The sequence below is a fragment of the Bufo gargarizans genome, chromosome 3, assembly GCF_014858855.1.
Source record: "Bufo gargarizans isolate SCDJY-AF-19 chromosome 3, ASM1485885v1, whole genome shotgun sequence".
NCBI classification, from domain to species: Eukaryota; Metazoa; Chordata; class Amphibia; order Anura; family Bufonidae; genus Bufo; species Bufo gargarizans.
The window spans coordinates 94,068,170-94,093,391 of NC_058082.1; the positions used below are offsets into that span (position 1 = coordinate 94,068,170).

General features: G+C 46.3%; 1 protein-coding gene across 1 annotated transcript in view; it reads left to right on the forward strand.

Moving 5' to 3' along the window:
* Nucleotides 1–1,492: 1,492 nt before the first annotated feature.
* The window catches only part of CWF19L2 (CWF19 like cell cycle control factor 2), a 137,285-nt gene continuing 113,555 nt past the window's right edge, over nucleotides 1,493–25,222 (forward strand). Inside the window, exons 1-4 of the mRNA XM_044287021.1 lie at nucleotides 1,493–1,669; nucleotides 4,777–4,887; nucleotides 17,509–17,625; nucleotides 18,689–18,799. Coding sequence (XP_044142956.1) covers nucleotides 1,577–1,669; nucleotides 4,777–4,887; nucleotides 17,509–17,625; nucleotides 18,689–18,799 — 432 coding nt within the window. The 5' untranslated portion in view covers nucleotides 1,493–1,576. The remainder of the gene's footprint in view (nucleotides 1,670–4,776; nucleotides 4,888–17,508; nucleotides 17,626–18,688; nucleotides 18,800–25,222) is intronic.

Here is a 25,222-nt window from a genome sequence, read left to right on the forward strand (position 1 = left end):
AATTCTATATTTTTTTAAAGTTCATTTCTGTACAAAGCACTTTTGGGGAGCCGCTCGTTACCCATGTTGTGGCATCATACACATATAATAGATACAGTAGAGAAAGAGTATACAGCACAGTATGTATTATTTTATATTGACAGCATACTGGAAACATATGCCACATACGCCTTCTGTCTGAGGTATATGCCGGCCAAGGTCCATGCACACAATCATATTTTTTGTCTGGAAAAATTAATGGTTGGTTGCTGTGTGATGGGGAGACTGGAAGCAATGCAATATGGCACTTTCTAGGAATTATTTGAATACAATACAGTATTATGTAGGCAATGAATAAATCATTTTAAAAGGCAAAGCAGACACAATACACGTGGGCGCTGCGGACACAATACACGGGGGCGCGGCAGACACAATATACGGGGGCGCGGCAGACACAATATACGGGGGCGCGGCAGACACAATATACGGGGGCGCGGCAGACACAATATATGGGGGCGCGGCAGACACAATAAACGGGGGTGCGGCAGACACAATACACGGCAGACACAATACACGGGGGCGCGGCAGACACAATATACGGGGGCGCGGCAGACACAATACAGGGGGGCGCGGCAGACATAATAAACGGGGGTGCGGCAGACACAATACACGGGGGCGCGGCAGACACAATACACGGGGGCGCGGCAGACACAATATACGGGGGCGCGGCAGACACAATATACGGGGGCGCGGCAGACACAATATACGGGGGCGCGGCAGACACAATATATGGGGGGCACGGCAGACACAATACACGGCAGACACAATACAGGGGGGAGCGGCAGACACAATACAGGGGGGCGCGGCAGACACAATACACGTGGGCGCTGCGGACACAATACACGGGGGCGCGGCAGACACAATACACGGGGGCGCGGCAGACACAATACACGGGGGCGCGGCAGACACAATACACGGGGGCGCGGCAGACACAATACACGGGGGCGCGGCAGACACAATATATGGGGGCGCGGCAGACACAATATACGGGGGCGCGGCAGACAATATATGGGGGCGCGGCAGACACAATATACGGGGGCACGGCAGACACAATACAGGGGGGCGCGGCAGACACAATACAGGGGGGCGCGGCAGACACAATACACGGGGGCGCGGCAGACACAATACACGTGGGCGCTGCGGACACAATACAAGGGGCACAGCAGACACAATATATGGGGGGCACGGCAGACACAATACACGGCAGACACAATACACGGGGGGCACAGCAGACACAATACAAGGGGCACAGCAGACACAATACACGGCAGAGCAGATATAATACACTGGGCCACGGCAGACACTTTAGGGGACAGAATGTGTAAGTGAGCGCTCTGCACTAAGCCACAGCACTGACGGAACCTTCTTCACGCATGCGCACTCCTGTACAGCAGGGTGCAGCAAAATGTCCTCTGAAAGGCTTCACACCACTTCCGGGTGTACAAACATGGCGACGACGATGAAACGCAGCAATGTGCGGGTCACCTAGTGCAGAGCAGGAGAACAGCCATCGTAATCGCTTTACGGCAGCAGAATAATGGCGGCCTACGGGGGCAGTTTTGAAAGTGCGAGGAGTATAGAGGAGAAAAAGGAGAGCAAGAGGCGCGCCCAGGAGGAGTTGCTGGCACAGGTAATGGTGCAGTCTCCAGTAGGTGCCCTGCCTGGCACACATACACCAAACAGGAATAAATGCCCTGCACACAAGTGCCAGTCTGAAATGCCCATACTATTATTAAAAGATCTCACCTTACATAATATAGCCCCGAAATTGCCAGGTGCCTGCTGCTGCCCATTGGCATTGTTTTGCGATAGCGTGACATAACGAATGGATGTCCTAATGGACGACACATCGCGGAGAGGGCTGCCGTGTGTCACGTGGGACTGAATGGCGGCGACACATCTGCAATCCAGTTATAGTCATCCAGGTGACGGGGTGATCGAACTTGTCTTTTCAGGTTCGGCGTACAGGGTTCGGGTTATCTAAGAATTCCGTTATGGATTCTGCTACCACGGACCAGTATTAGAACGTATTGGCTCAGATGAGCCGAAGTTATTACTCGCGAGACTTCGGGTACCACTTGGAACTGAACCCGAGTTCGGGAAAAGTTTTTTTTACAGTAGAAATCAATTTGTGAAGTTATTCTGCGAGACTTCGCCAAGTAATAACTTCGGCTCATCGGAGCCAATACATTCTAATACTGTGCGGAGCGCTCTCTCCGTACAGTATTGAAACAAAGTTTTATGCGAATCAACTTCGGATGTTTGATCCGAAGTCGATTCACTCATCCCTAACTATTATCATTATTATTAATGGGCAGACCTATGATATCTGCCACGTCCACCACGGTAGCGGCCACAGTCGCATCTCCATATGGAAGGGATCTTGACGCTACATGATGTGGTCTCCAAGCCGTATGGCGAGCGATGGTCTTGTGACGGTCTTGTGACTGTATTTGGCGGTTATTCCCAGGCAGACCGCTATCCTGATGACCCGGGTTAATGGCAGCAGAGCGGTCTGCCATGTAATTTGGGTCAATAGATTCATGGTTAAAGGGGTATTTCAGTTAGATAAAGCTATACTCTATCCACAGCATAGGGGATAACTATTAGATTGGTAGAGAACCTACCACTGGGGCCCCCCACTGACCACGACAACTGGGGCCCCTTACCCCCTGCAGCCTCCTCGAAATGATCAAAGCGGCCGACATTCATTTCTATGGGAATTCTGGAGATAACTGAGCCCTGTACTCCGCTCCGTTCCTTGCAGGGAGTACAGGGCCTTTAATCTTGTGATCGGTGGGGGTCCCAGCAGTAGGACCCCCACCAATCTAATAGATATCCCTTAAGGCTCATTCACACGTCAGTGTTCGGTCAGTGATTGTGAGCCAAAACCAGGATTAAAGCCTCCACAGACCTGAGGTATAAGGGAAAGATCTGCTCCTGTTCTGTGTTTAGAGCCGCACCTGGTTTTGGCTCAAAATCACTGACCAAACACTGACGTGTGAATGAGGCCTAATTCTGTTGATAGGGGATAACCTAATCTAACTGGAATACTTGTAGCCTCTATACTAGTGCAAATCTTATGTGAAATCCCTGTGCCCCATAGACTTGGGACCTAGGGGGCAGAGACGTGCACCTGTCCATCCATTATCTCCCTATGTACAGCCTGTGGTTATAAGCGACGAGATATGGAGAGCTTCGGGAGACGGACCTCTGCATCCGTTTTTTCACCCATTTGTCATTAGATTTCCAATCGGTTTATTCTCTTTGATCTGGAAAATGTGGCACTCTGCTGTTATACTGATAGACCCCGTGAAAGGGGTCGTCCAGCACTGGCTGCTTTCTCCAAAAACAGCACCAAGCCTGTCCGTGGGATTTGTCTCGTATTTCATCTCCGTTCCATTGGAGTCAATGGGGCAGAGCTAAATAGGGGTGGAGCTGTGTTTGGAAGAAAGCAGCCATGTTTTTCTAATCCTGACAACCCCGTTAACACTGGCAGCCTGGCTTGAAGTGAAAGGTGTTCTTACATTCAGCAGAGCTAACCCTACAAGCCATTGGGTGTTATTTACAAAGACTGGCTTTTTGCGTCCGTCCTTGTTTCCCCTTTGCGCTGTCAGAAGACGCACCTGATTTAGGGCGAGGTGTGCGCCTTGTCATAAATGATGTGCATCGCCCTGCTGTATGCGCCTATCGTGAAAAACTATTCCATACCTGGCGTGGAGTACTTTTATACCTAAAACTGGTGTAAATGTAAGTAGCTACGCAGGCACGGTCCCAGCCCAGCCCCCTCCCCTCCCAAATGGTGGGGACTGCTCAAAAATACCAAAAAAGTGGCGCCCTTTGTAAATGAGCCCTGTTGTTCCTGGCGTAACAGTGAACTTCCTAGTGATGGGCGCCAAGGTCCCTTTCACGCGAGCGAGTATTCCACACGGGTGCAATGCGTGATGCGAACGCATTGCGCCCGCACGGAATCCGGACCCATTCATTTCAATGGGTCTGTGTACATGAGCGCTGTTTTTCGCGCATCACTTGTGCGTTGCGTGAAAATCGCAGCATGTTCTATATTCAGTGATTTTCACGCAACGCTGGCCCCATAAAAGTGAATGGGGCTGCGTGAAAATCTCATCTGCAAGCAAGTGCGGACGCGATGCGTTTTTCACGGATGGTTGCTAAGAGATTTTTTTTGTAAACATTCCATTTTTTTTCACGCGCGTGTAAAACGCATTAAATCGCATTGCACTCGCGCGATAGAAACTGAACGCGATCGCAAACAAAACTGAATGGACTTGCTCGCAAAATAGCACAGTTTTTACTGAACGCATCCGCAAATGCATTCGGACCTAATCCGGACACGCTCATCTGCAAGGGGCCTAAGGCTACGTCTTCATGACGACATTTGTCGCGCAACATTTTGTTGCACTAATGTCGCGCCACAATTTTTATAATGGCAGTCTATGGTGTCGCACTGCAACATGCAACATGCTGCGGCTGTGATGCAACAGTCGCAGAAGATCCATTCGAGATGGATTTTTCTGCGACTGTCGCGTCGCAGTCACAGTATGTTGCATGTTGCAGTGCGACACCATAGACTGCCATTATAAAAATTGTCGCACGACATTAGTGCAACAAAATGTTGCGCGACAAATGTCGTCGTGTAGACGTAGCCTTAGGCTTCTTCAGATAATGTGTTGCATGGATGATGTCTGGAGGATGTAACCTCTTCTGTCCGCCATTCAGGCTAAAGAAGACTATGAAAGGGACGAGAGAAGGAAGGAGCAGAGGCGGCTGCGGGGGGAGGACACCTGGATGCTGGATGATGTCACTGAGCGCCTGGAGCAGATAGAACAGGTAATGCTGACTCTTAAAGGGCCGTGTATTAATAGTAACTCCTTGTGTATGTATTTTTCTCCAAAAATGGTCTATAATAAAGTACATTTAGTGCAATCATTAAGTCGCACTTCTTTATGCATCAATGCAACTTGTTCATGTGTTAAAGGGCATCTGTCAGCAGTTTTGTACCTATGACACTGGCTGACCTGTTACACGTGCACTTGGCAGCTGAAGGCGTCTGTGTTGTCCCATGTTCATATGTGCCCGCATTGCTGAGAAAGATGATGTTTTACTATATGCAAATGAGCCTCTAGGAGCAACAGGGGCGTTGCCGTTACACCTAGAGGCTCCGCTCTCTCTGCAACTGCTGCACTTCGATTGACAGGGCTAGGAAGTGTACTTTATTGGCCCTGTCAATAAAGTACAGAGGGCTCAGCAATTGCAGAGACAGCAGAGCCTCTAGGTGTAATGGTAACGCCCACGTTGCTCCTTGAGGCTCATCTGCATATATTATAACATCATATTTCTCAGTAATGCGGACACATATGAACATGGGCCCAACACTGAAGCCTTCAGCTGCCAAGTGCACATGTAACAGGTCAGCCAGTGTCATAGGTACAAAACTGCTGACAGATGTGCTTCTTAAGGGGTTGTCTGAGTTAAAATTATTTTAGACTAATCTGCGGTGCGGCTGGTAAATGAAACTAACTTGCCTCACCTTCTCCAGTCCAGCCTTACATCTTCATTCTGTTCCCTGAACTGCAGACAGAGATGTATTATCGTGGCTGCTGTAGTGAATTCTTTTATACAGCTGCAGCCAGTCACTGGCTTCAGTGGTGTACAGGCTGAGCCCGCTGAAACTAGAACATGTCCTATTCTTGTCCGTTTTGCGGCTAAGGATAGGACATTTCTGCAGGAGAGAAAAAAAGAAAAATGGCGGCATGCACTTTGCCATTATCTTCCGTTAGTTTCCTTCTGACGTAAAAAAATAAGCAACTTTGCAAATAGTCTCCATTAAAAATCTTTACCGTTTTGTGTGTACAGTACCTATTCAGAACTGTGTCCCCCCCATGGTAACAGACTACAAACAAATCCAGTGTAGTCTGATCCTGCAGTCATACTGCCTCATACTCCGCACTCTTGATAACCTGCCGAATATATGCTAGGACGAGGTAGATGGCAGTGAGGGTTGGTCTGTTTTCTGTTGCCATGGTGTCACATAGATCTGCATTGGCGCTTTAGACACAAAACGGTAGGATCATTTTAAGGCCTCATGCACACGACCGTTCTGTTTTTTTGCGGTCCGCAAATTGCGGATCTGCAATACACGGAAGCCTCCCGTGTGACTTTCGCAATTTGCGGAACGGAACAGGCGGCCCATTGTAGAAATGCCCATTCTTGTCCGCAAAACGGACAAGAATAGGACATGCTATATATTTTTTTCCGGGGCCACGGAACGGAGCAACGTGTGCGGACAGCACACAGAGTTCTGTTCGCATCTTTTGCGGCCCCATTGAAGTTAAAGGGTCCGCACCCGAGCTGCAAAAACTGCGGCTCGGATGCGGACCAGAACAACGGTCGTGTGCATGAGGCCTAAGAAAGACTTTTTGCAAAGTTCCCTTTTTTATTTTAGATGCATTTCAGCAGGTATAAAATGTCGCAAAGGTAGACATAGGTATTGAAATTCTGACCCACGTATTCAGTAGGCGTCACTGACAATGTGTCCTTGGTGATGTGACATGATGTGGCCTTGTTGTCCAATCACTGTGGTGCGCAGCAGTGTTTCATTTTTAGTATGTCCCTAAGCAGCAATTGCCACGTAAGGTTGTCACTGTGGGTACAATATCGCTGAGACCCGGTAAGGCCTGAAGGTGAACCGTGGGATTGGAGCAGAGTAGTGGAGGAGCGACCACCGATCTCATGTTCCCCGCTGCTTTATTCATCTCTATAGGACTGCCATAGAAATGCAGAGGACACGCTCAGTTATCTCTGGCATACCTATAAAGATGAGTGAAATGGCAGTGTCCATGCTCGACCATTGCTCCATTCACATGGGGCATACATGACCCCCAATTACTGTGATTGGTGGGGGTCCAATTGTGCGGATAATTGACAATCAGTACCCCCTACCTTATGCATAGGGGCTAAGATTAAATATTGGCACAAGCTTAACAGGGATTTCTAAGACTTTAATACTGATGACCTATTTTCTGGAGAGATCATCAGTATCTGATTAGGGGGGGGGGGGTCCAACACACGGGACCCCCGTCAATCAGCTGTTTGAGAAGGCAGAGGCGCTCACATATAAGTGAATGGGGCTGAGCGCGATACCAAGCAAAGCCACTATACAATGTACGGCGCTGTGCTTGCTGAGCTGATAGAAGGCCGCGGCGATCACAGGGGCCTTCTCAAGCAGCTGATCGGCGGGGTCCTACCGGTCCCCCACCGATCAGATACTATTGACCTATCCTATTGTCTGTTTTCCGTCACCTGGGGAGCAGACGGGCTCCTTATCTCTGCTCTCTGACATTATAAACACTCATTATAGCTCAGTTCTATCTTACTGATAAGATTGTGGCGTAAATAAGTGTTTATGACCTCTTAGGCTACTTTCACACCTGCGCTTTCCCTTTCTGCTATTGAGATCCGTCATAGAATCTCAATAGCGGGGGAAAACGCTTCCTTTCAAGATGGATCCGTCCTGACACACAATGTAAGTCAATGGGGACCGATCTGTTATCTCTGCCACAATAGAAAATGGATCCATTCCCCATTGATTTTCAATGGAGTTCATGACGGATCCGTCTTGGCTATGTTAAAGAGAATACAACCGGATCCGTTCAGAACGGAAGCAGGCGGTTGTATTATCAGTAACGGAAGCGTTTTTGCTGATCCATGACGGATCCAGCAAAAAAACGCTAGTGTGAAAGTAGCCTTAGGCCCCATTCACACGTCCGCAAAAGGGTCCGCAACAGTTCCGCAATTTTTTGGAACGGGTGCGGACCCATTTATTCTCTATGGGCCCGGACGTGAAGCGGAGAGCACACTATGTGCTCTCCGCCCCGAACTTCCGGGTTTCGGCCCGAGCTTCCGGTCCTCAGCTCCGCAAAAGATAGAACATGTCCTATTCTTGTCCGCAGCTGCGGACAAGAATAGGCATTTCTATAGGGGGTGCCGGCCGGGTGTGTTGCGGATCCGCAATCTGCGGGTCAGCAACACACCACGGACGTGTGAATGGACCCTTAGAGATTTGAAGCGTTATTAGATGACCGACACAAAGTGAAAGTATCAGTCACACAGCTAGAAAAAACTGTTAACCCTTTGTGACAGAACAGCTCAATATTTTTAATGAGGGCCAATTGAAAAAATTATTTTTAGCCAGAAATGAGTAACCTGCAATCATAAAAAAAATTGCCTCCTAAGGTGTACATACGAGGAGATTTATCAAAACTGGTGCAAAGGAAAACTGGCTTAGTTGGCCATAGCCACCAATCAGAATCCACCTTTCATTTTCCAGAGGAGTTCTGAAAAATGAAAGGATTAATCTGATTGGTTGCTACGGGCGACTAAGTCACTCCTACTTTACACCAGTTTTGATAAATCTCCCCCATAGCCTTTAAGTATATCAGACATTTTTTATTTTTATAATTTGTTAGGCTCCATTCACACGCAAAACACGGACAGCAGCAATGTGCGTTCTGCATTTTGCGGACCACACATTGCCGGCACTAATAGAATATGACATGTTCTATTTTTTTGGCGGAACGGAAGTGTGGGTCTGCAATTCCGTGTCTGGGCAGCACATCGTGTTGTCCCATAGAAATGAATGTGTCCGCAATTCTGTTCTGCAAAATGCGGAACGAAATTGCGGACGTGTGTGAATGGAGCCTTAGGCCTCATGCACATGGCCGTACCGTTTTTTTGCGGTCCGCAAACAGCGGATCAGCAAAAAACGGAAGCTGCCCGGGTTGCCTTCCGCAATTTGCGGCACGGGCGCCGGCAATATAAATGCCTATTATTGTCCGCAAAGTGCGGACAAGAATAGGACATGTTATATTTTTTTAGCGGCCCCGCGAAATGGAGCCACGGATGCGGACAGCACACTGAGTGCTGTCCGCATCTTTTGCGGCCCCATTGAAGTAAATAGGTCCGCATCCGAGCCGCCAAAACGGCGGCTCGGATGCGGACCCAAACAACGGCCGTGTGCATAAGGCCTTATTATAGCTAGTTTTTCTTGGAGTGCTGAGGGGAATTTGGTTGACTCCGTCAGTTACATATGTCCCAGCCCTGGACGTGGGGGGCTGCATCTCCACTTCTCATAGTCCTCTTCCACTCTGGCTGTAAATCAAATAAATGGGTGTATAAATCACCAGCTCCAGTTCAGGTGACCCCCCCCATGGTGCAGCCCTCAATAAAAGAGCTGTGCCTTTTTTCTCAGCGGTATCTCCCATAGAAGAGAACCATCTTGCTGGCACCACCTCTTGGAAGGCATAGCCCCAGTCAGATGAGGGACAGGCTCCACTAAACAGCCGCTGCCTGGGGATGGGTATCTGGCTTGGCTATATTCCCTTGTCAAATCCCAAGGCTTCCCGGAGAGTCGGATCTTGGCTCATGGGGAGCCACTTCCAATAGGTGCCGCTGGCGAGGTGGTTCTCTTCCGTGGGAGATACCTCTTTGCATATTTGTTTTCCATAGAGCAGGGGGGCACACCCTTTTCTGTGTTGGGGGCCACATTGTCAGCCTGAACCAATTCCAATGGCCGAAAATAAAACGTCTTAACTTATTAAGCCATAAGACATAGACATATGTGTCAGTTACCAGATAGTTGGGGGCCGCATGGTATCTAGGTCTGCATGTGGTCCCCGGGCCGCAGGTTGTGCATCCCTGCCATAGAGCATTGCCAATAAAGGCTTGTTCACACGACCATGTGCAGCCCGTGCCCATGCTGTGGACTGCAAATTGCAGTCTGCAATGCACGTGCACCGACCGTGGGCCAGCCACATGTGGATCGCGGACCCATTCACTTCAATGGGTCTGCGATCCGTCTGTTCCGCAAAAAAGATAGAGCAAGTTCTATCTTTTTGCGGTGCGGAGGCACAATACGGAACCCCAGGAAGCACTCTGTAGTACTTCCGTAGTGTTCCGTGCCGTGCTTCCGTACCGCAGTGTTCCAACTCTCCGGATTTGCAAACCCATTGAAGTGAATGGGTCCGCATCCGTGATGCGGAATGCACACGGAACGGTGCTCGTGTATTGCGAATCCACAATACGGCAACGGGCAGCACACGTTCGTGTGAATGAGCTCTAAGTCCGTATACAGGACTAATCTCTTTAAGGAGATTCGGCACCCTGCCTAAAAAGTCTTTCCATGACTAACCATGACAAGTGCTGTGTGTCGGGTTATCCCATGATTCATGTAAAAAAAAAAAAATCGTACATCACACAGTACATGGCAATACGTTTCTAACAAAGCTAGAACCAGCCCCGTACCTGACATGGATCCAGAGATTCTCCTCATTCACTGCTCCAATTGCTCTGCTACATTAACCTCAGCCTGGCAGCTCGGGGGCGTGTCGTTTCCGCTGCAGCTCGGGGGTGTGTCGTTTCCGATGCTGCTCTCTCCCTGTAGCTGCAACAGCTTCTAACAGAACACATGGCTGGTCTCGCTGAGTGCGTGCAACCAGCTCAGAGAGACGGACAAGAAATAAGGAAGAGAACAAACAGCAGGTGGCGCTATACAGATACATTTTATTTAATCAATTACTGGCTGTACGAAAATTTTAATTACATGGAATTACAAAAGTATTCAGATCCAAGTGCTGGTTTGGAAAATGTAGAATATGTTTTGTGACACAACCCCTTTAAGCACTTATTAGGGCCGCTGTTACACATGCAGTTTGTGGTGCAACTTTTTTTTTAAACTAAAGACAGGAGTGGATGCACAATGGAGGAAAAATATAAAGCAAGTGGAAAGTTGCTAAGTATCGGTTGCTCTTACTATGTGGTTTGATTACATAAAGGTGACTTTACCTACATGGAAAATCAAAAACAATAAGGGGCGCTCCCTCGTGAAATACCTCAGGGTTCCCACATCAGGACTGAAGGTGAGAATGCCTTACTGTGCAAATCCAGGCACAACCCTAGGAAATGGCGCGGTCTCTCCTGTAGAGAGGTCCGGCTGCTGCGCTTGTTCGCCGGGATCCTCCAGTCTGGAATACACACAGGAACACGTTCGCTCAGCAAGGAGCAGAAAAAGAAAAACAAAAGCGCGCTGCTCTGCTATAAAACTCTAGAAATACAAGGCTAGCTACGCGTTTCAGTGGCGGGCCGCCACCTTCGTCAGGCTACAAGGTCGGAAGAAAATACATACCGTACATTTAAATAGGGCTAAGCACAACAGACGGTAATCAGGCCAATCAAAATGCAAAGGCATCCAGAATACATAGAGTGGACTCAAATGGATTGAACCAGAAGAAAATACAAAAACATCCAAAATACATGAAGTGGATTCAGATAACTTGGGAAATTTTTTATTTTTATTTTTTTTTAGAGAAAAAGCATGATCCAAAATAATCAAAACATAGACCCATCATTTAATATTGTATAATTCATGTGAATGCAGATCTATGATTTGTGTGGATCTAAATATCCACAAATACACACGTGCATGGGACGCGCCTGTACATCTGCGCATAAGTACATTCTCTTCAATAATAGATCTAGACCCCTATAGTGGAATTCACCTAACGTGCAACGTTCCTAAAGTGCCATACAAGGAAAATCCAGTGTTAGGCCTCATACACACGGCCGTTGTTTTGGTCCGCATCCGAGCCGCAGTTTTTGCAGCTCGGATGCGGATCCATTCACTTCAATGAGGCCACAAAAGATGCGGACAGCACTCCGTGTGCTGTCCGCATCCGTTGCTCCGTTCCGTGGCCGCCAAAAAACAGAACGGGCCTGTGCGTGAGGTCAGACACTGCAGGTTGCTGATGACTCATACAATCCACATGAACTAGCACGCAAGGACTGAGCTCTGAGTGATGTCATAAGGAGGCGTGGCCGGCCTTCACTCAAACTGCCTAAGCCCGCCCAGCCTTAGCAGCAGGAAACCAGGAAGTGAACGGCAGAGCAGGCTGCAGGTTAGGATGAAGAAGCTAGATGGGAATACCCCTTTAACCCCTTAGGGACCCATGACGTACCGGTACGTCATGTATAGTTCCGATCACCGCCGCCCAGCGGGCGGTGATCGGAACCCGGTGCCTGCTCAAATCAGCTAAAGCTAAATGCGCGGGGGGTCCTGTGAACCCCCCCCCCCCGTGTCGGCGATCGCCGCAAACCGCAGGTCAATTCAGATCTGTGGTTTGCGACTTTTACCTGGTGCGGCGGTGGTGCCATCGGGTCCCCATGGGGCTGTAGGGGGGACCTGATGGCATGGAAGGCAGTGCGATGTCTAAGGAAGGCAGTGCGCTGCCTTCCGGTGACGAGCCTGTGAGATCCAGCCACCTGGATCTCACAGGCCGGAAGCTGTATGAGTAATACACACAGTATTACTCATACAGCCAATGCATTCCAATACAGAAGTATTGGAATGCATTGTAAAGGATTAGACCCCCAAAAGTTCAAGTCCCAAAGTGGGACAAAAAGTAAAGTGAAAAAAAAAGTTTAAAAAATAAAGTTTGCCCCCCAAAAAATTTAAGTTTCAAGTAAAAATAAACAAAAACGTCATTTTCCCCAAATAAAGTAAAAAAAAAATAGGTAGGGGGGCATGGTGTAAAAAAAAAACAGTCCAGCAAAATCTGCCTTCCAAAAACCGTATGGCATTCCTTTCCTTCTGCGCCCTGCTGTGTGCCCGTACAGCTGTTTACGACCACATATGGCAGGGATGGCCAACCTGAGGCTCTCCAGCTGTTGCAAAACTACAACTCCCAGCATGCCCAGACACAGCAGGGCATGGTGGCAGTTGTAGTTTTACAACAGCTGGAGAGCCATAGGTTAGCCATCCCTGACATATGGGATGTTTCTGTAAACTACAGAATCAGGGCCATAAATATTTTTTTTTTTTATCAGATTATTTTTATTGAAAACGTTTTCAACAATTAAAGAAGACATACTATCACCCCCCTTCCCCACCTCAGGTCCCGAATGTCCCAAACCAGAACGTACCCACCTCGCATCCGCATTGTACATATAACTGCAATTGTTAGAGAGATACTACTAGAATACATTATCACACTAGTCCATATGTTCGCGAGATCAAAGCAGACTATTCACCCACCCGTTCACAAATACACCTATGTTCTCTAAATTACTCCAGGGCCATAAATATAGAGTTTTGTTTGGCTGTTAACCCTTGCTTTGTTACTTGGCGAAAATAGATTAAAATTGAAAATTTGCCAAGAAATTGAAAATTCTGAAATTTTATCTCCATTTGCCAATAACTCTTGTGGAACACCTAAAGGGTTAACGACGTTTGTAATATCTGTTTTGAATACCTTGAGGGGTGTAGTTTCTTAGATGGGGGTCACTTTTATGGAGTTTCTACTCTAGGGGTGCATCAGGAGGGCTTCAAATGGGACATGGTGTAAATAGAAAAACAGTCCAGCAAAATCTGCCTTCCAAAAACCATATGGCATTCCTTTCCTTCTGCGCCCTGCCGTGTGCCCGTACAGCAGTTTACGACCACATATGGGGTGTTTCTGTAAACTACAGAATCAGGGCCATAAATATTGAGTTTGGTTTGGCTGTTAACCCTTGCTTTGTAACTGGAAAAAAAATTAATAAAATGAAAAATCTGCCAAAAAGTGAAGTTTTTCCATTAATTCTTGTGGAACACCTAAAGGGTTAACAAAGTTTGTCAAATCAGTTTTGAATACCTTGAGGGGTGTAGTCTTATAGAATGGGGTCATTTTTGGGTGGTTTCTATTATGTAAGCCTCTCAAAGTGACTTCAGACCTGAACTGGTCCCTAAAAATTGGGTTTTTGAAATTTTCAGAAAAATTTCAAGATTTGCTTCTAAACTTCTAAGCCTTGTAACATCCCCAAAAAATAAAATATCATTACCCAAATGATCCAAACATGAAGTAGACATATGGGGAATGTAAAGTAATAACAATTTTTTGAGGTATTACTATGTATTATAGAAGTAGAGAAATTTGAAACGTGAAAATTTGCAATTTTTTTAAATTTGTTTTGGTAAATTTGGTATTTTTTTATAAATAAAAACAATTTTTTTTAACTTCATTTTACCAGTGTCATGAAGTACAATATGTGATGAAAAAACTATCTCAGAATAGCGTGGATAAGTCAAAGCGTTTTAAAGTTATCAGCACTTAAAGTGACACTGGTCAGATTTAAACCAGCACCTGGATCTGAATACTTTTGTAATTGCATATAATTAAAAATTTTGCATAACCATTGAGTTATTCAATAAAATCTATCTGTATAGCGCCACCTGCAGTTTTTTTCTTCTTCTTCTTTCTTTGTCCTGCTCACTTTCATCCTGAGAGAGCTGCAGCAGAATGGACACGCCCCCTGAGCTGTGATAGGGAGAGGGCTGGACACGCCCCCTGAGCTGCAGCAGAAAAGACACGCCCCTGAGCTGCCAGTTTGATATAAATCCAGCAGAGCAATGAATGGGGAGATCTCTGGACCCATGTGATGTACAGGGCTGGTTCTAGCTTTGTTAGAAAGAGATTGTCATGTCCTATATGATGTCTGATATTCATTTTTTTAAATTTTTAAGTGAGTTGTTCACATCCTGGGGACCTTTTCTATAAACCCCCTCAGCGCGGCCGGACCCGCGGTGGTAATCATACCTACCTGATCCTGTGCCGCTGAGTTCCGGCTCCATTTCTGCCCTGACACGGATCACATGACTGCTGTGGCCAGGCTCTCCATTTGTCACTATGGAACTTCCAAAAACAGCTGAGCGCACTGTTTCCCCTATTTTTGGAACACCCATATCGATAGAATGGAGGGTGCGGTGTGCTCTCCTTTACTTTGGGGGCCCTGTTCTGGAGGAGTGGGGCCCAGAGGTGGCACCTGCACCTGTCTGACATTGATGGCATATTGTGTAACAGTATACCATCAATGTCTGAAAGTGGAAAACCCCTTGTAATGTTCACATCATGTAAAGTCACCATAAAATAATACTATACGTATAGCTGCCCACAGCTGATCACCGAGGGCTTCAGGACCGCACCAGGTTCATTCACGCACTATGTGCTTTTTATTGATTTTCACATATTGCTGTGTGTTTAATGCAATCAGTACGTGATTTATATCTGAGCAGGTGTCGAGCATGCGTGCTACTGCTCCATTCATCTCTATGGGACTGCCAAAGAGAAGCGGAGTGCTGAGCTCGACAGTCTGTTTCACTCTCCTAGAGAACGATGGAGTAGTAGTGCACTGGATTTTGTGTACAGAGCTGAGGACATGGGTTGCTAGATGGCCGCTAGCACATCCGCAATACCCAGTCCCCATAGCTCTGTGTGCTTTTATTGTGTAAATAAAAAACGATTTGATACATATGCAAATTAACCTGAGATGAGTCCTGTACGTGAGATGAGTCAGGGACAGGACTCATCTCGGGTTAATTTGCATGTGTATCATATCTTCTTTTTTTTTACACAATAAAAGCACACAGAGCTATGGGGACTGGGTATTGCGGATGTGCTAGCGGCCATCTAGCAACCCATGTCCTCAGCTCTATACACAAAATCCAGGTGACAGGTTCCCTTTAAGTGAAAATGGCCAAATTGTGCCCAAATGTGAATATTTCATGTGGCCACCATTATTTTCCAGCACTGCCTTAACTCTCTTGGACATGGAGTTCCCTGGAGGTTCACAGGTTGCCTCTGGAATCCTCTTCCACTACTCCATGACGACATCACGGAGCTGGTGGATGTTAGAGAACTTGCTGTCCTCCACCTTCCGGATTCCCCACAGATTCTCAATAGGGGTTAGGTCTGGAGACTTGCTTGGCCAGTCCAGCACCTTTACCCTCAGTTTCTTTAGCAAGGCAGTGGTCATCTCGGAGGTGTTTGGGGTCGTTATCATGTTGGAATACTGCCCTGAGGCCCAGTTTCTGAAGGGAGGGTGTTCTGGTTCTGATCAATGGTCAGGTAGGTTGATACACTGCTCCAAATTAGAGAGATAGATACGTACATGCACGGCGAGAGAAATAACACAGACACTAGATAAGGTCAAAGCATAACTCTAATTTATTAGGTGGGGGCTTCACATTATATACCGTCCATATTAGTGGGAGGAGTGGGCTCACATGATTGGTCTTTTAGGAAGAAGGAATGTAAACAGGACATAAGTTTAAGGCATATGTATGATAGACTCCGAGGAATTCCTGACAGTTTCAAGTTTTTGCTGCAAATAGTTTCAATCATTGAATGCATTCTGGGGGTTGTCTCTCGGACACACACCATTCGTAAGTGACAAGAAAGTGTCCATTATATTCCATAACAAGGGGATCCTGCCCTGCTTCAGTATGTCACAGTACATGTGGCATTCATGGTTCCACCATTGAACTGTAGCTCCCCACAGCCGGCATCACTCATGCAGCCCCCGACCCGGGACACTCCACCACCATGCTTGACTGTAGGCAGGACACACTTGTCTTTGTGCTCCTCACCTGGTTGCCACCACACACGCTTGACACCATCTGAACCAAATAATTTTTTTTCTTGGTCTGGTCAGACCACAGACATGGTTCCAGTAATCCATGTCCTTAGTCTGCTTGTCTTCAGCAAACTGTTTGTGGGCTTTCATCTTTAGAAGAAGCTTCCTTCTGGGATGACAGCCATGCAGACCAATTTGATACAGTGTGCGGCGTATGGTCTGAGCACTGACAGGCTGACCCCCCAATCCCTTTAACCTCTGCACCAATGCTGGCAGCACTCATATGTCTATTTTGAAAAGACCACCTCTGGATATGACGCTGAGCACATGCACTCAACTTCTTTGGTGGACCATGGCGAGGCCTGTTCTCAGTGGAACCTGTCTTGTTAAACCGCTGTATGCTCTCACCCATCATGCTGCAGCTCAGTTTCAGGGTGTTGCTAATCTTCTTATAGCCTCGGCCATCTTTATGTAGAGAAACCATTCTCTTTTTCAGATCCTCAGAGAGTTCTTTGCCATGAGATGCCATGTTGAACTTCCAGTGACCAGTATAAGAGAGCCCTAGAGCAATAACACCAAATTTAGCACACCTGCTCCCCATTCACACCTGAGACCTTGTAACACTAATGAGTCACATGACACCGGGGAGGGAAAATTGCTAATTGGGCACAATTTGGCCATTTTCACTTAGGGGTGTTCTCACGTTTGTTGCCAGCGGTTTAGACATTAATGGCTGTGTTGAGTTATTTTGAGGACACACCAAATGTACACTGTTATACAAGCTGTACACTGACTACTGTACATTGTATCTAAGTCTCAGATCTTTAGTGTGGTCCAAGGAAAAGAATAAAATATTTACAAAAATGTGCGGGGTGGACTCACTTTTGTCAGATACTGTATATATAATGTGAAAAAAAGGCAGGCTGCCCCCTGTATGACCAGGTTTAGGGGTTGCTTCTCGCATCCTTATCCTAGGCGGCCGTCTTCATGTCCTATGTGGTGTTTCAGGAGCACTCAGGAAAGAAGAAGAAGAAAAAAGAGAAAAAATCTAAAAAAGAAAAGAAGAAAAAGAGCAAAAAAAACAAATCTGAGAAAAATGAAGACTCGTCAGGCACTTCAGCCTCGGTAAGCAGCGGGTGAGGGGGGCTGCAGGTATTTTTACTCGGTACGGTTTCATGCTGTAATTTAATTCAGAAGCCATAGAAGTAGACTGTGCGGCTGAGTTGCAGCGTTTATTTTCTGAGAGGGCCACCATTATCCTGCTGTAGTTTCTCCTTCCAGCGCCATTAATCCTACTGTGACAGATGAATCCTGAATAAATAGGAAGAGATGCTATCCCGGCAGAGCCAGGCTCACTTGCCTCCATTAAGGAGATTATTTTCCTTCCAGTGCTCCAGAACTATGTCCCTGCAAAACTGCGAGCAGACGACCTTGTCTCTGTCAATTAGCCCTGTCCTCTGTCCTCCTCCTTTACCTCTGCTTAATGCTCTCATAATTTGAGCCAAACCACAATACATGATGGAGGTATTATTCTATTCCTATATATTATATATATATATATTCTATATCTTTTAAGAAATTCCTTTTATACATTTACTGTAGGATCTATTTCTTTAAAGGCTATGTACACCTTCGGGGGCATTTTTAAAAAAATTGTTATTGCATTGTACTCATTTTGAGCTAAAAATATTTTTTTAAATTGGTCTTTATTAAAAATATGGAGTCCTTTTTTCTGTACAGAGCTGAGATCCTCTAGAACCCCCCCTTTGGATTTTCTGTCTTTTCCATCAGACCAGGAGCTGACGGGCTCCATGTCTCTGCTCTCTGACATTTTAAACACTCCATATAGCTCAGTTCTTATATTACTGAAAAGAATGTGGCTTAAATAAGTGTTTATGACCTCTTAGTAGTTTAGCGATAAGGTTTATTAGATGATGGCACAAAGTGAAAGTACCGGTCACACAGCTAGAAAAACAGTTAACCCTTTGTGACAAAGCAACTCAATATTTTTAATAAAGACCAATTGAAAAAATGATTTTCAGCCAAAAATGAGTAAAATGCAATCATTAAAAAAAATTGCCTCCAAAGATGTACATCGCCTTGAACCTGTTATTTGCTGCATTTTTCTTTACACAGATCCTCCAGATGATCAGTCTTTTTACATGTCTAATTATTTTCTTATATTCAGGATCCTGAGGGCGATTGGGTCGAGGCTGCTCCAGCTCAGCCGGTCAGTGACAAGAAGGCTTGGAAAATCCAAAAAGAGGCCCCTGAGAGAGAAAAGGGGGCAGAGGTTCAGGTATATTCGTGTGAATTGCTTTTTTTCCATTATGGATATGGTAGCAGGACATTATACCCTCCATTTTGAATAGTTTATGCTAGTTTTCGGGTTATTCTTGGGTTGACACCTTTTCCACCAAAAAATAGTGGTTGGATAGAGAGGCTGTTAGATCCTGGGGCATGTTCTTTATACTAGTGCTTTTCATTGCCTAATATCCCTGGGGTTCAGTTACTACCAAGATTCCCAGTGGTCCTGGGTTTCTAAGGGGTCATTGACAGCATCTCTAATGGTGTAGAGCAGTGAAGGCTTCAAGGGGGTTTTCTAGGCTAATTATATTGATAACTTGTCCTCAGGATAGGTCATCAGTATCACGCTGGTGGAGGTCCGACAACCAGCACCCCCAACGATCAGCCTCCGGCGCTGGAACTCACACATTGAACAGAGTCGGTAGGATGGCTCCATTCAAAGTCCAGTGCCCAGGCCGGGTTACCACAGCTCCGCTCCCGGGCACTTGAATGGTAACCACTTCGCTTTGAGTGGAGCTACTGAGCTAACTGAGGCAGGGCTTAATAGGAACTTTACAGTGGCAGGCCTGGGAGCCTTCAGAAGTCCCCAGGCTGTCTTAGGGGGCTGTTTGGTCACCGGCGAGAGAGAGCCCCCTCCCTCCAAATTACCATTCAGATGCCATGGTTTCCATTGACGAGGTATCTGAGGGAATACCGAAGGCAAAGGATAAAAGCTGCTGTAGACTGTAGTCTGTACGATGTCTTTGCACAGCAGGACACGTCATCAAGGGGTTAATAAACGTGGCCTAATGTGCGTCCCATGACTTCCCTTTACTGTTCTTATCAAGTAGCTGCTGGATTCCTGGGCACAGAAAAGCATTGCAGAAGGAAAGACGCTTGGTCACTTAATTTTTCACAATTTTCAAGATTCCTGCCTTCTGTCAGTGAATAGAAGTATTTTTATTCACGTCCACAGGCAGACAACCCATCGTGACCTAGATCTGTATACATTGCTATGGGTTAACTTCAGTGCATCAGTTTAGGCAATCCTCTGCAGGCGTATAGAAAGAAAGAAGCCATGTATTTTTATTTATTTTTTAATCCTGGAAACTCGTTAAAGGGGTTTTAGGTACTTTTATACTGATAAGCTATCCTCAGCATAGTCCATCAGTATCTGATCGTCAGGGGTCCGACATCCTGCCCCTCTGATGATCCGCTGTTCTGTTAATAGACGCCATAACTACACAGCTCCATCCATCGTGTAGTGGACGGACTTGGTTACTGCAGCACTGCTCTAATTCACTCCAATGGGAGTAGTTCTGCAGTAATCAGCTCTGTCCACTACATACAAATAACAGGGGTCCCGGACTCCTCTGACAATCAGATATCAATGGCCTTTTCTGAGGACGGGCCATCAGTTGAAGGGCATCTTCACACATGGCAGATTTTGTTGCAAAAATTTCTGCAACTGTAAATCGGTTCCATTCATTTGGGTTAAGCTTGCAGAAATCCATGAGCTTGCCTCCAATCCACCCCAGTCAAATGAATCGAACTGATTTTCAGTCGCAGAAATTTCTGCAACAAAATCTGCAGCGTGTTCGTGCAGCCTAAGGTTACCCGAAAACCTTTCTTTCTATAGAATTCCTTTAACCCCCTTAGAGCCATGGTTCAGGAGCTATATTACAGCTGACACTTTGCAGCAATGCCCAGAAATGGAGATAACTCCGATCCTGGCTGTTTAAACACTTAGATGCCATGGTCAGTAGTGACCACGGAATCTAAGTGCTTAGACATAGGGAAGGGACTGTCTCTGTTACCACTTCAGTCTACCTGCAATGAAATCGTGGGTACCAATGAGTTGGGCCTAATGAAGCCCCCCCCCCCGCCAGTTCTGCATTCTTAGGGTACGGCAACACCTGGCATAAATGCTGCGTATTCTCCATAGTAGATTCCACAGCATTTACAGTACAAGCAAAGTGGTTGCGGTATCAGAAACCTCCTGCACGCAATGTGGGGTGAACGGACTTGTCCTGCAGGTTTTCAGTCTGCAGCTGCCCGATTATGCTGCTGGAGGCACCCATGATTTCAATATTTGAAATGCAAAGGATAAAAGCTGCTGAAGACTTGTGATTCCTGCAGCAGCGACACCATGAAAACCGGCCCGCTTTCCTCACTACATGTGGCTGTGCCCTTAGTACCGTATGCACTATTCACTGCCATAGAGAAGCACTGCAGTGTATTTTGTGAGTGATCAAGCGATTCCATGTATAAGTCCCTTCATGTGGCTTTAAAAAAGTAGCAAAAATAAAATATTCATATATATATATATATATATATATATATATATATATATAAATAAATGTGAAATAACGAGGCAGCACTTCCAGCTTTAGGTGTACGGGTGAAGACCCCAAATTTTAATCCAAGCGACGTTTCGGCCTACTCAATGAGGCCTTTATCAAGCTACATAACAGTGCAAATGGCTGGGTATATATACCCACACTCCAATACAAGTGAATGACAATCAGTGGTTACACCTGTTAACAATCCAGTCACATGACCTAGGACTACATCGTCACATGGTGTTCAAACATAATAAACATAATAGACATTATACTTTTACTCATATTCGAGCATATAAATGTGATCATCTTACTATCATAACAGAAACAGTGTGCACAACTACTCAGGTGCATATATAATATAATATATAGAGGATCCAAGCCCCTTTTATACAGTGAAGCATTATAAAGTGTAGTGCTTAAAGGGTTAAAATCATCTGCTGCACTTGCAGCTGTACCTTATTAAAAATTGGACGGAGCTCACCACCTATAAACATTACATGTCGACATCACCATGCTGCCAGCATTGGCGTCCCCCAGTCGGCGGTGCGCATGCGCCGGACCAGACGCCTCTGGCCACGCCCCCCGACAGCGCCGCGTACCCACGTCACGCTCCAGTGGACCGCAGCGTCCTCCACCGGGACGCACGCAGGAGCCGCAGCTGCTGGGGGAGGGAGGCCAGACCATGTGGTTCAGTGCACGTCACACCACAGGCGGGATCAAGCTGTAACCATAGGGATGTAAACATGTATGGACAAGAGGACGAGCCTAACGCGGCCAGAGCAAATACATGCGCACAAATCCAAACGAAAGACCATGTATGGAAATGGCCATGGGGGAGGAAAATCAAGCCCAGCCTAAAACTCAAGCGATTATATCATCCCCCTTGGCCATCACCATCCACTTCTTGCGGTGTGGCTACTATGGGACACACTCCTCCCATCACCCACACATATTTAAGATATTGTGTATGTCAAGTCACTGACACTCAAATATATGGTCAGTAACGCGCATACACCATCAATCCATTTGTACACTATGAGACAATATTGGACATAATGTGCAATCATGTAACAGTCCCAGGCCGTCTGACGTCGTCCCGTATGTCTCCACACGTAGCTCATTATCAAGTTCATATCCAAAGAACTAAGGCGGCTCCATCCAATACATAGATAAAAGTTCATCAAGCTAATCAAAACATCCTGAAAAAGAGGAAATGCAGTGTCAATATCTAATGGTATTACATTCAAAAAAAGCGTGCACTGTTATGTCTCTCCCACACCAAACTCAACGTTCGAGAACCCCCCACGTTGATGAGCACTACACATATCATTTATCCATATAGTTCCCATCTACACTCAGCATTGAGGCCATCCGGCTTCAGTGTGTGTAATCTATGTATCCACATGATCTCACGTTGCTTCAACAATCTTTCCCTATTACCACCCCTTTTAAGTGGGGGGATATGGTCTATGACCCTAAATTTAAGGTCCCTTTCTTTGTGCCCTGCTTCAACAAAGTGCTTCGGCACCGGGAGGTCTCTCCTCTTCTGGCGGATCGAGTACCTGTGGTAGTTCATTCTGGTCTTGACCTCGCAGATAGTTTCCCCTACATACAGGAGATTGCAGGGGCAAGACAATAAGTATATCACAAATGAACTGTCACAGGTCAGGAAATGTCGGATTTCGAATTGGGTCTTCCGTACCGGATGCATGAATTTGTCCCCTTTTAGCATATAGCTGCAATTAACACAGCCTAAACACGGGTAGCACCCATTTTTCTTACGGCCTATATAGGTTTGAACGGGGGCTTTACCCCCAGCAACTTCTGCTCTCACCAGTTTGTCATTCAGACTATCTGCTCTCCTATACGACATCAAAGGGGGCACAGCGAACTCCTTAACCTTCTTAAAGCTGTTATTTAGTATCGGCCAATGTTTTTTAATGGCTCCCGCTATCTGATAGCTCCCTTCATTGAAAGTGGAGATGAAAGGCACCCTACTCTGTTTAATCGCCTCACTCCTCCTCCTGGTTTCTATTCCATCCAACTGTCTGTGTACCAAACTTCTCGGGTACCCTCTCCTGATGAACTTGTCTGCCATCTGCGATAGCCTTGTGCTAAGCAACACGGGGTCTTTAACTATGCGTTGCACACGGAGAAACCGACTCCGTGGCAGAGTCCTAACCATAGATCGCGGATGGCAGCTCTCAAACCTCAATAACTTGTTACGGTCAGTTGGCTTAATATATAAGTCAGTCACCAATGTTGTGCCCTGTTTCTTTACCATGGTGTCCAAAAATTGGACCTGCTCGGTGGAGTGTACAAGCGTGAACTGAATCTCAGGATCCATATTGTTCAAAAATGTGTGGAACTCTGTCAACTCATCCTCAGTGCCTTCCCAGATGACAAAAACATCGTCTATGTATCTCCACCACCCCCGCACTAGGCTGAAGTGGTGGGACACATAGACGCGTTCCGCCTCCAGGACCGACATGAAAATGTTGGCATAAGTTGGCGCCATGTTTGAACCCATAGCGGTTCCCCGCTGTTGTAGATAATATCCGTCTTGAAACGCAAAATAATTATATCTCAAAACTACACCGAGCAGGTCCAATATGAACTCCCTACATTCGTCAGTATACGGGGATTGAGCCAGACATCTTCTGACCGCCTCCACACCTCTATCATGATTGATAGAGGTGTAGAGGCTCACCACATCAAAAGAGGCCAGCAGCGTACACGCCGTTACTTTCACATTAGCAATCTTATTCAAGAAATCACCAGTGTCTCGTACATATGATTTAGCCCCAACTGCATAACATCTCAGTATCTTATCTAAGAAAATGGCCAAATTAGAGAACACTGACTCCCTCCCGGACACAATGGGTCTCCCAGGGGGGTTCTGCAAGCATTTATGTATTTTTGGTAACACATATATCAATGGTGTCTTGGGCTGTGTGATCAGTAGATATTTATACAGGGCTTCATCAATCAGACCTCCTGATAGGGCTCCATCTAATATTCTCGTGATAACCTTAATCACCTCAAATTTAGGGTCATGATTAAGCCTCCTATATACCACGGAGTCTCCTAATTGTCTCAATATCTCGGAGACGTACCATTGGGTGTCCATCACAACAACGGCTCCCCCCTTGTCGGCCGGTTTAACCGTGAGGGAGCCGCTGTTGCAAAGTTCACCCAACGCACACATCTCCGCAGATGTCATGTTGGGATGTCTGAGACCACCCACTGTTAGGGATTCTTTCAATAGTTCAATATCAGCCCTCACTGCATTGATGTATGTGTCAATGGCTGGATTCTTAATCTGTGGTGTGAAGTCACCCTTGGCGTATAAGCCCACACTGCGAAGGGAGAGTTCACAACCACGCTGGGTGTCAACATCAATCATTTGTCTATCGGTTTCAGAAAACCACACTTTTAACTTAAGGCTTCTAAAAAATTTTTGCAGGTCTACTTCTAGTTGGAACCAATCCACTCCCACCGCGGGACAGAAAGACAGACCTTTAGATAGAAGTTCGGTCTGTGCATCGGTCAGTACATGGGAAGATATATTTACCACTATGGATTCTTTTTCCTTGCCGGCCGATTCCTTACACTCCGTTGTTCTTTTTCTCCATTTAAATTGTCTCCGCCCACCACGTCTGGTCCTTTTGGATCCATAGCAGGGCCTAAAAAATCATCATGTTGTTGTGTGACTTGAGTGGCTCCCTCTCCATTGGTAGGTACCATCCTCCTCCTAGGATTGGAGTTATTCCATTTGTTGTTATTAGGGTTACCGGAGAATGGTTGACGTCTCTGTCCTTTTGGTTCTTGCCAGGTATAGACATTACCTCGTCTATAATCCTCTTCATCCCGCTGCCATTTGCGTCGTTTGATCGCTTCCTGTTCTTTCCTGTATTTATCCAAATAGGTAGAGCAATTGGTCAAATATGCATCAAAGTCCTGTGCAGGGAGGGCTTCCTTAAGCCTAATCAGAGCTCCATCAAGGTGCTCACGTACGGTGCCCAATTCATGTTGTAGGAACTCCAAATTCAACAGTATCACATCAAGGGCATATTTATTTGAAATCTGTG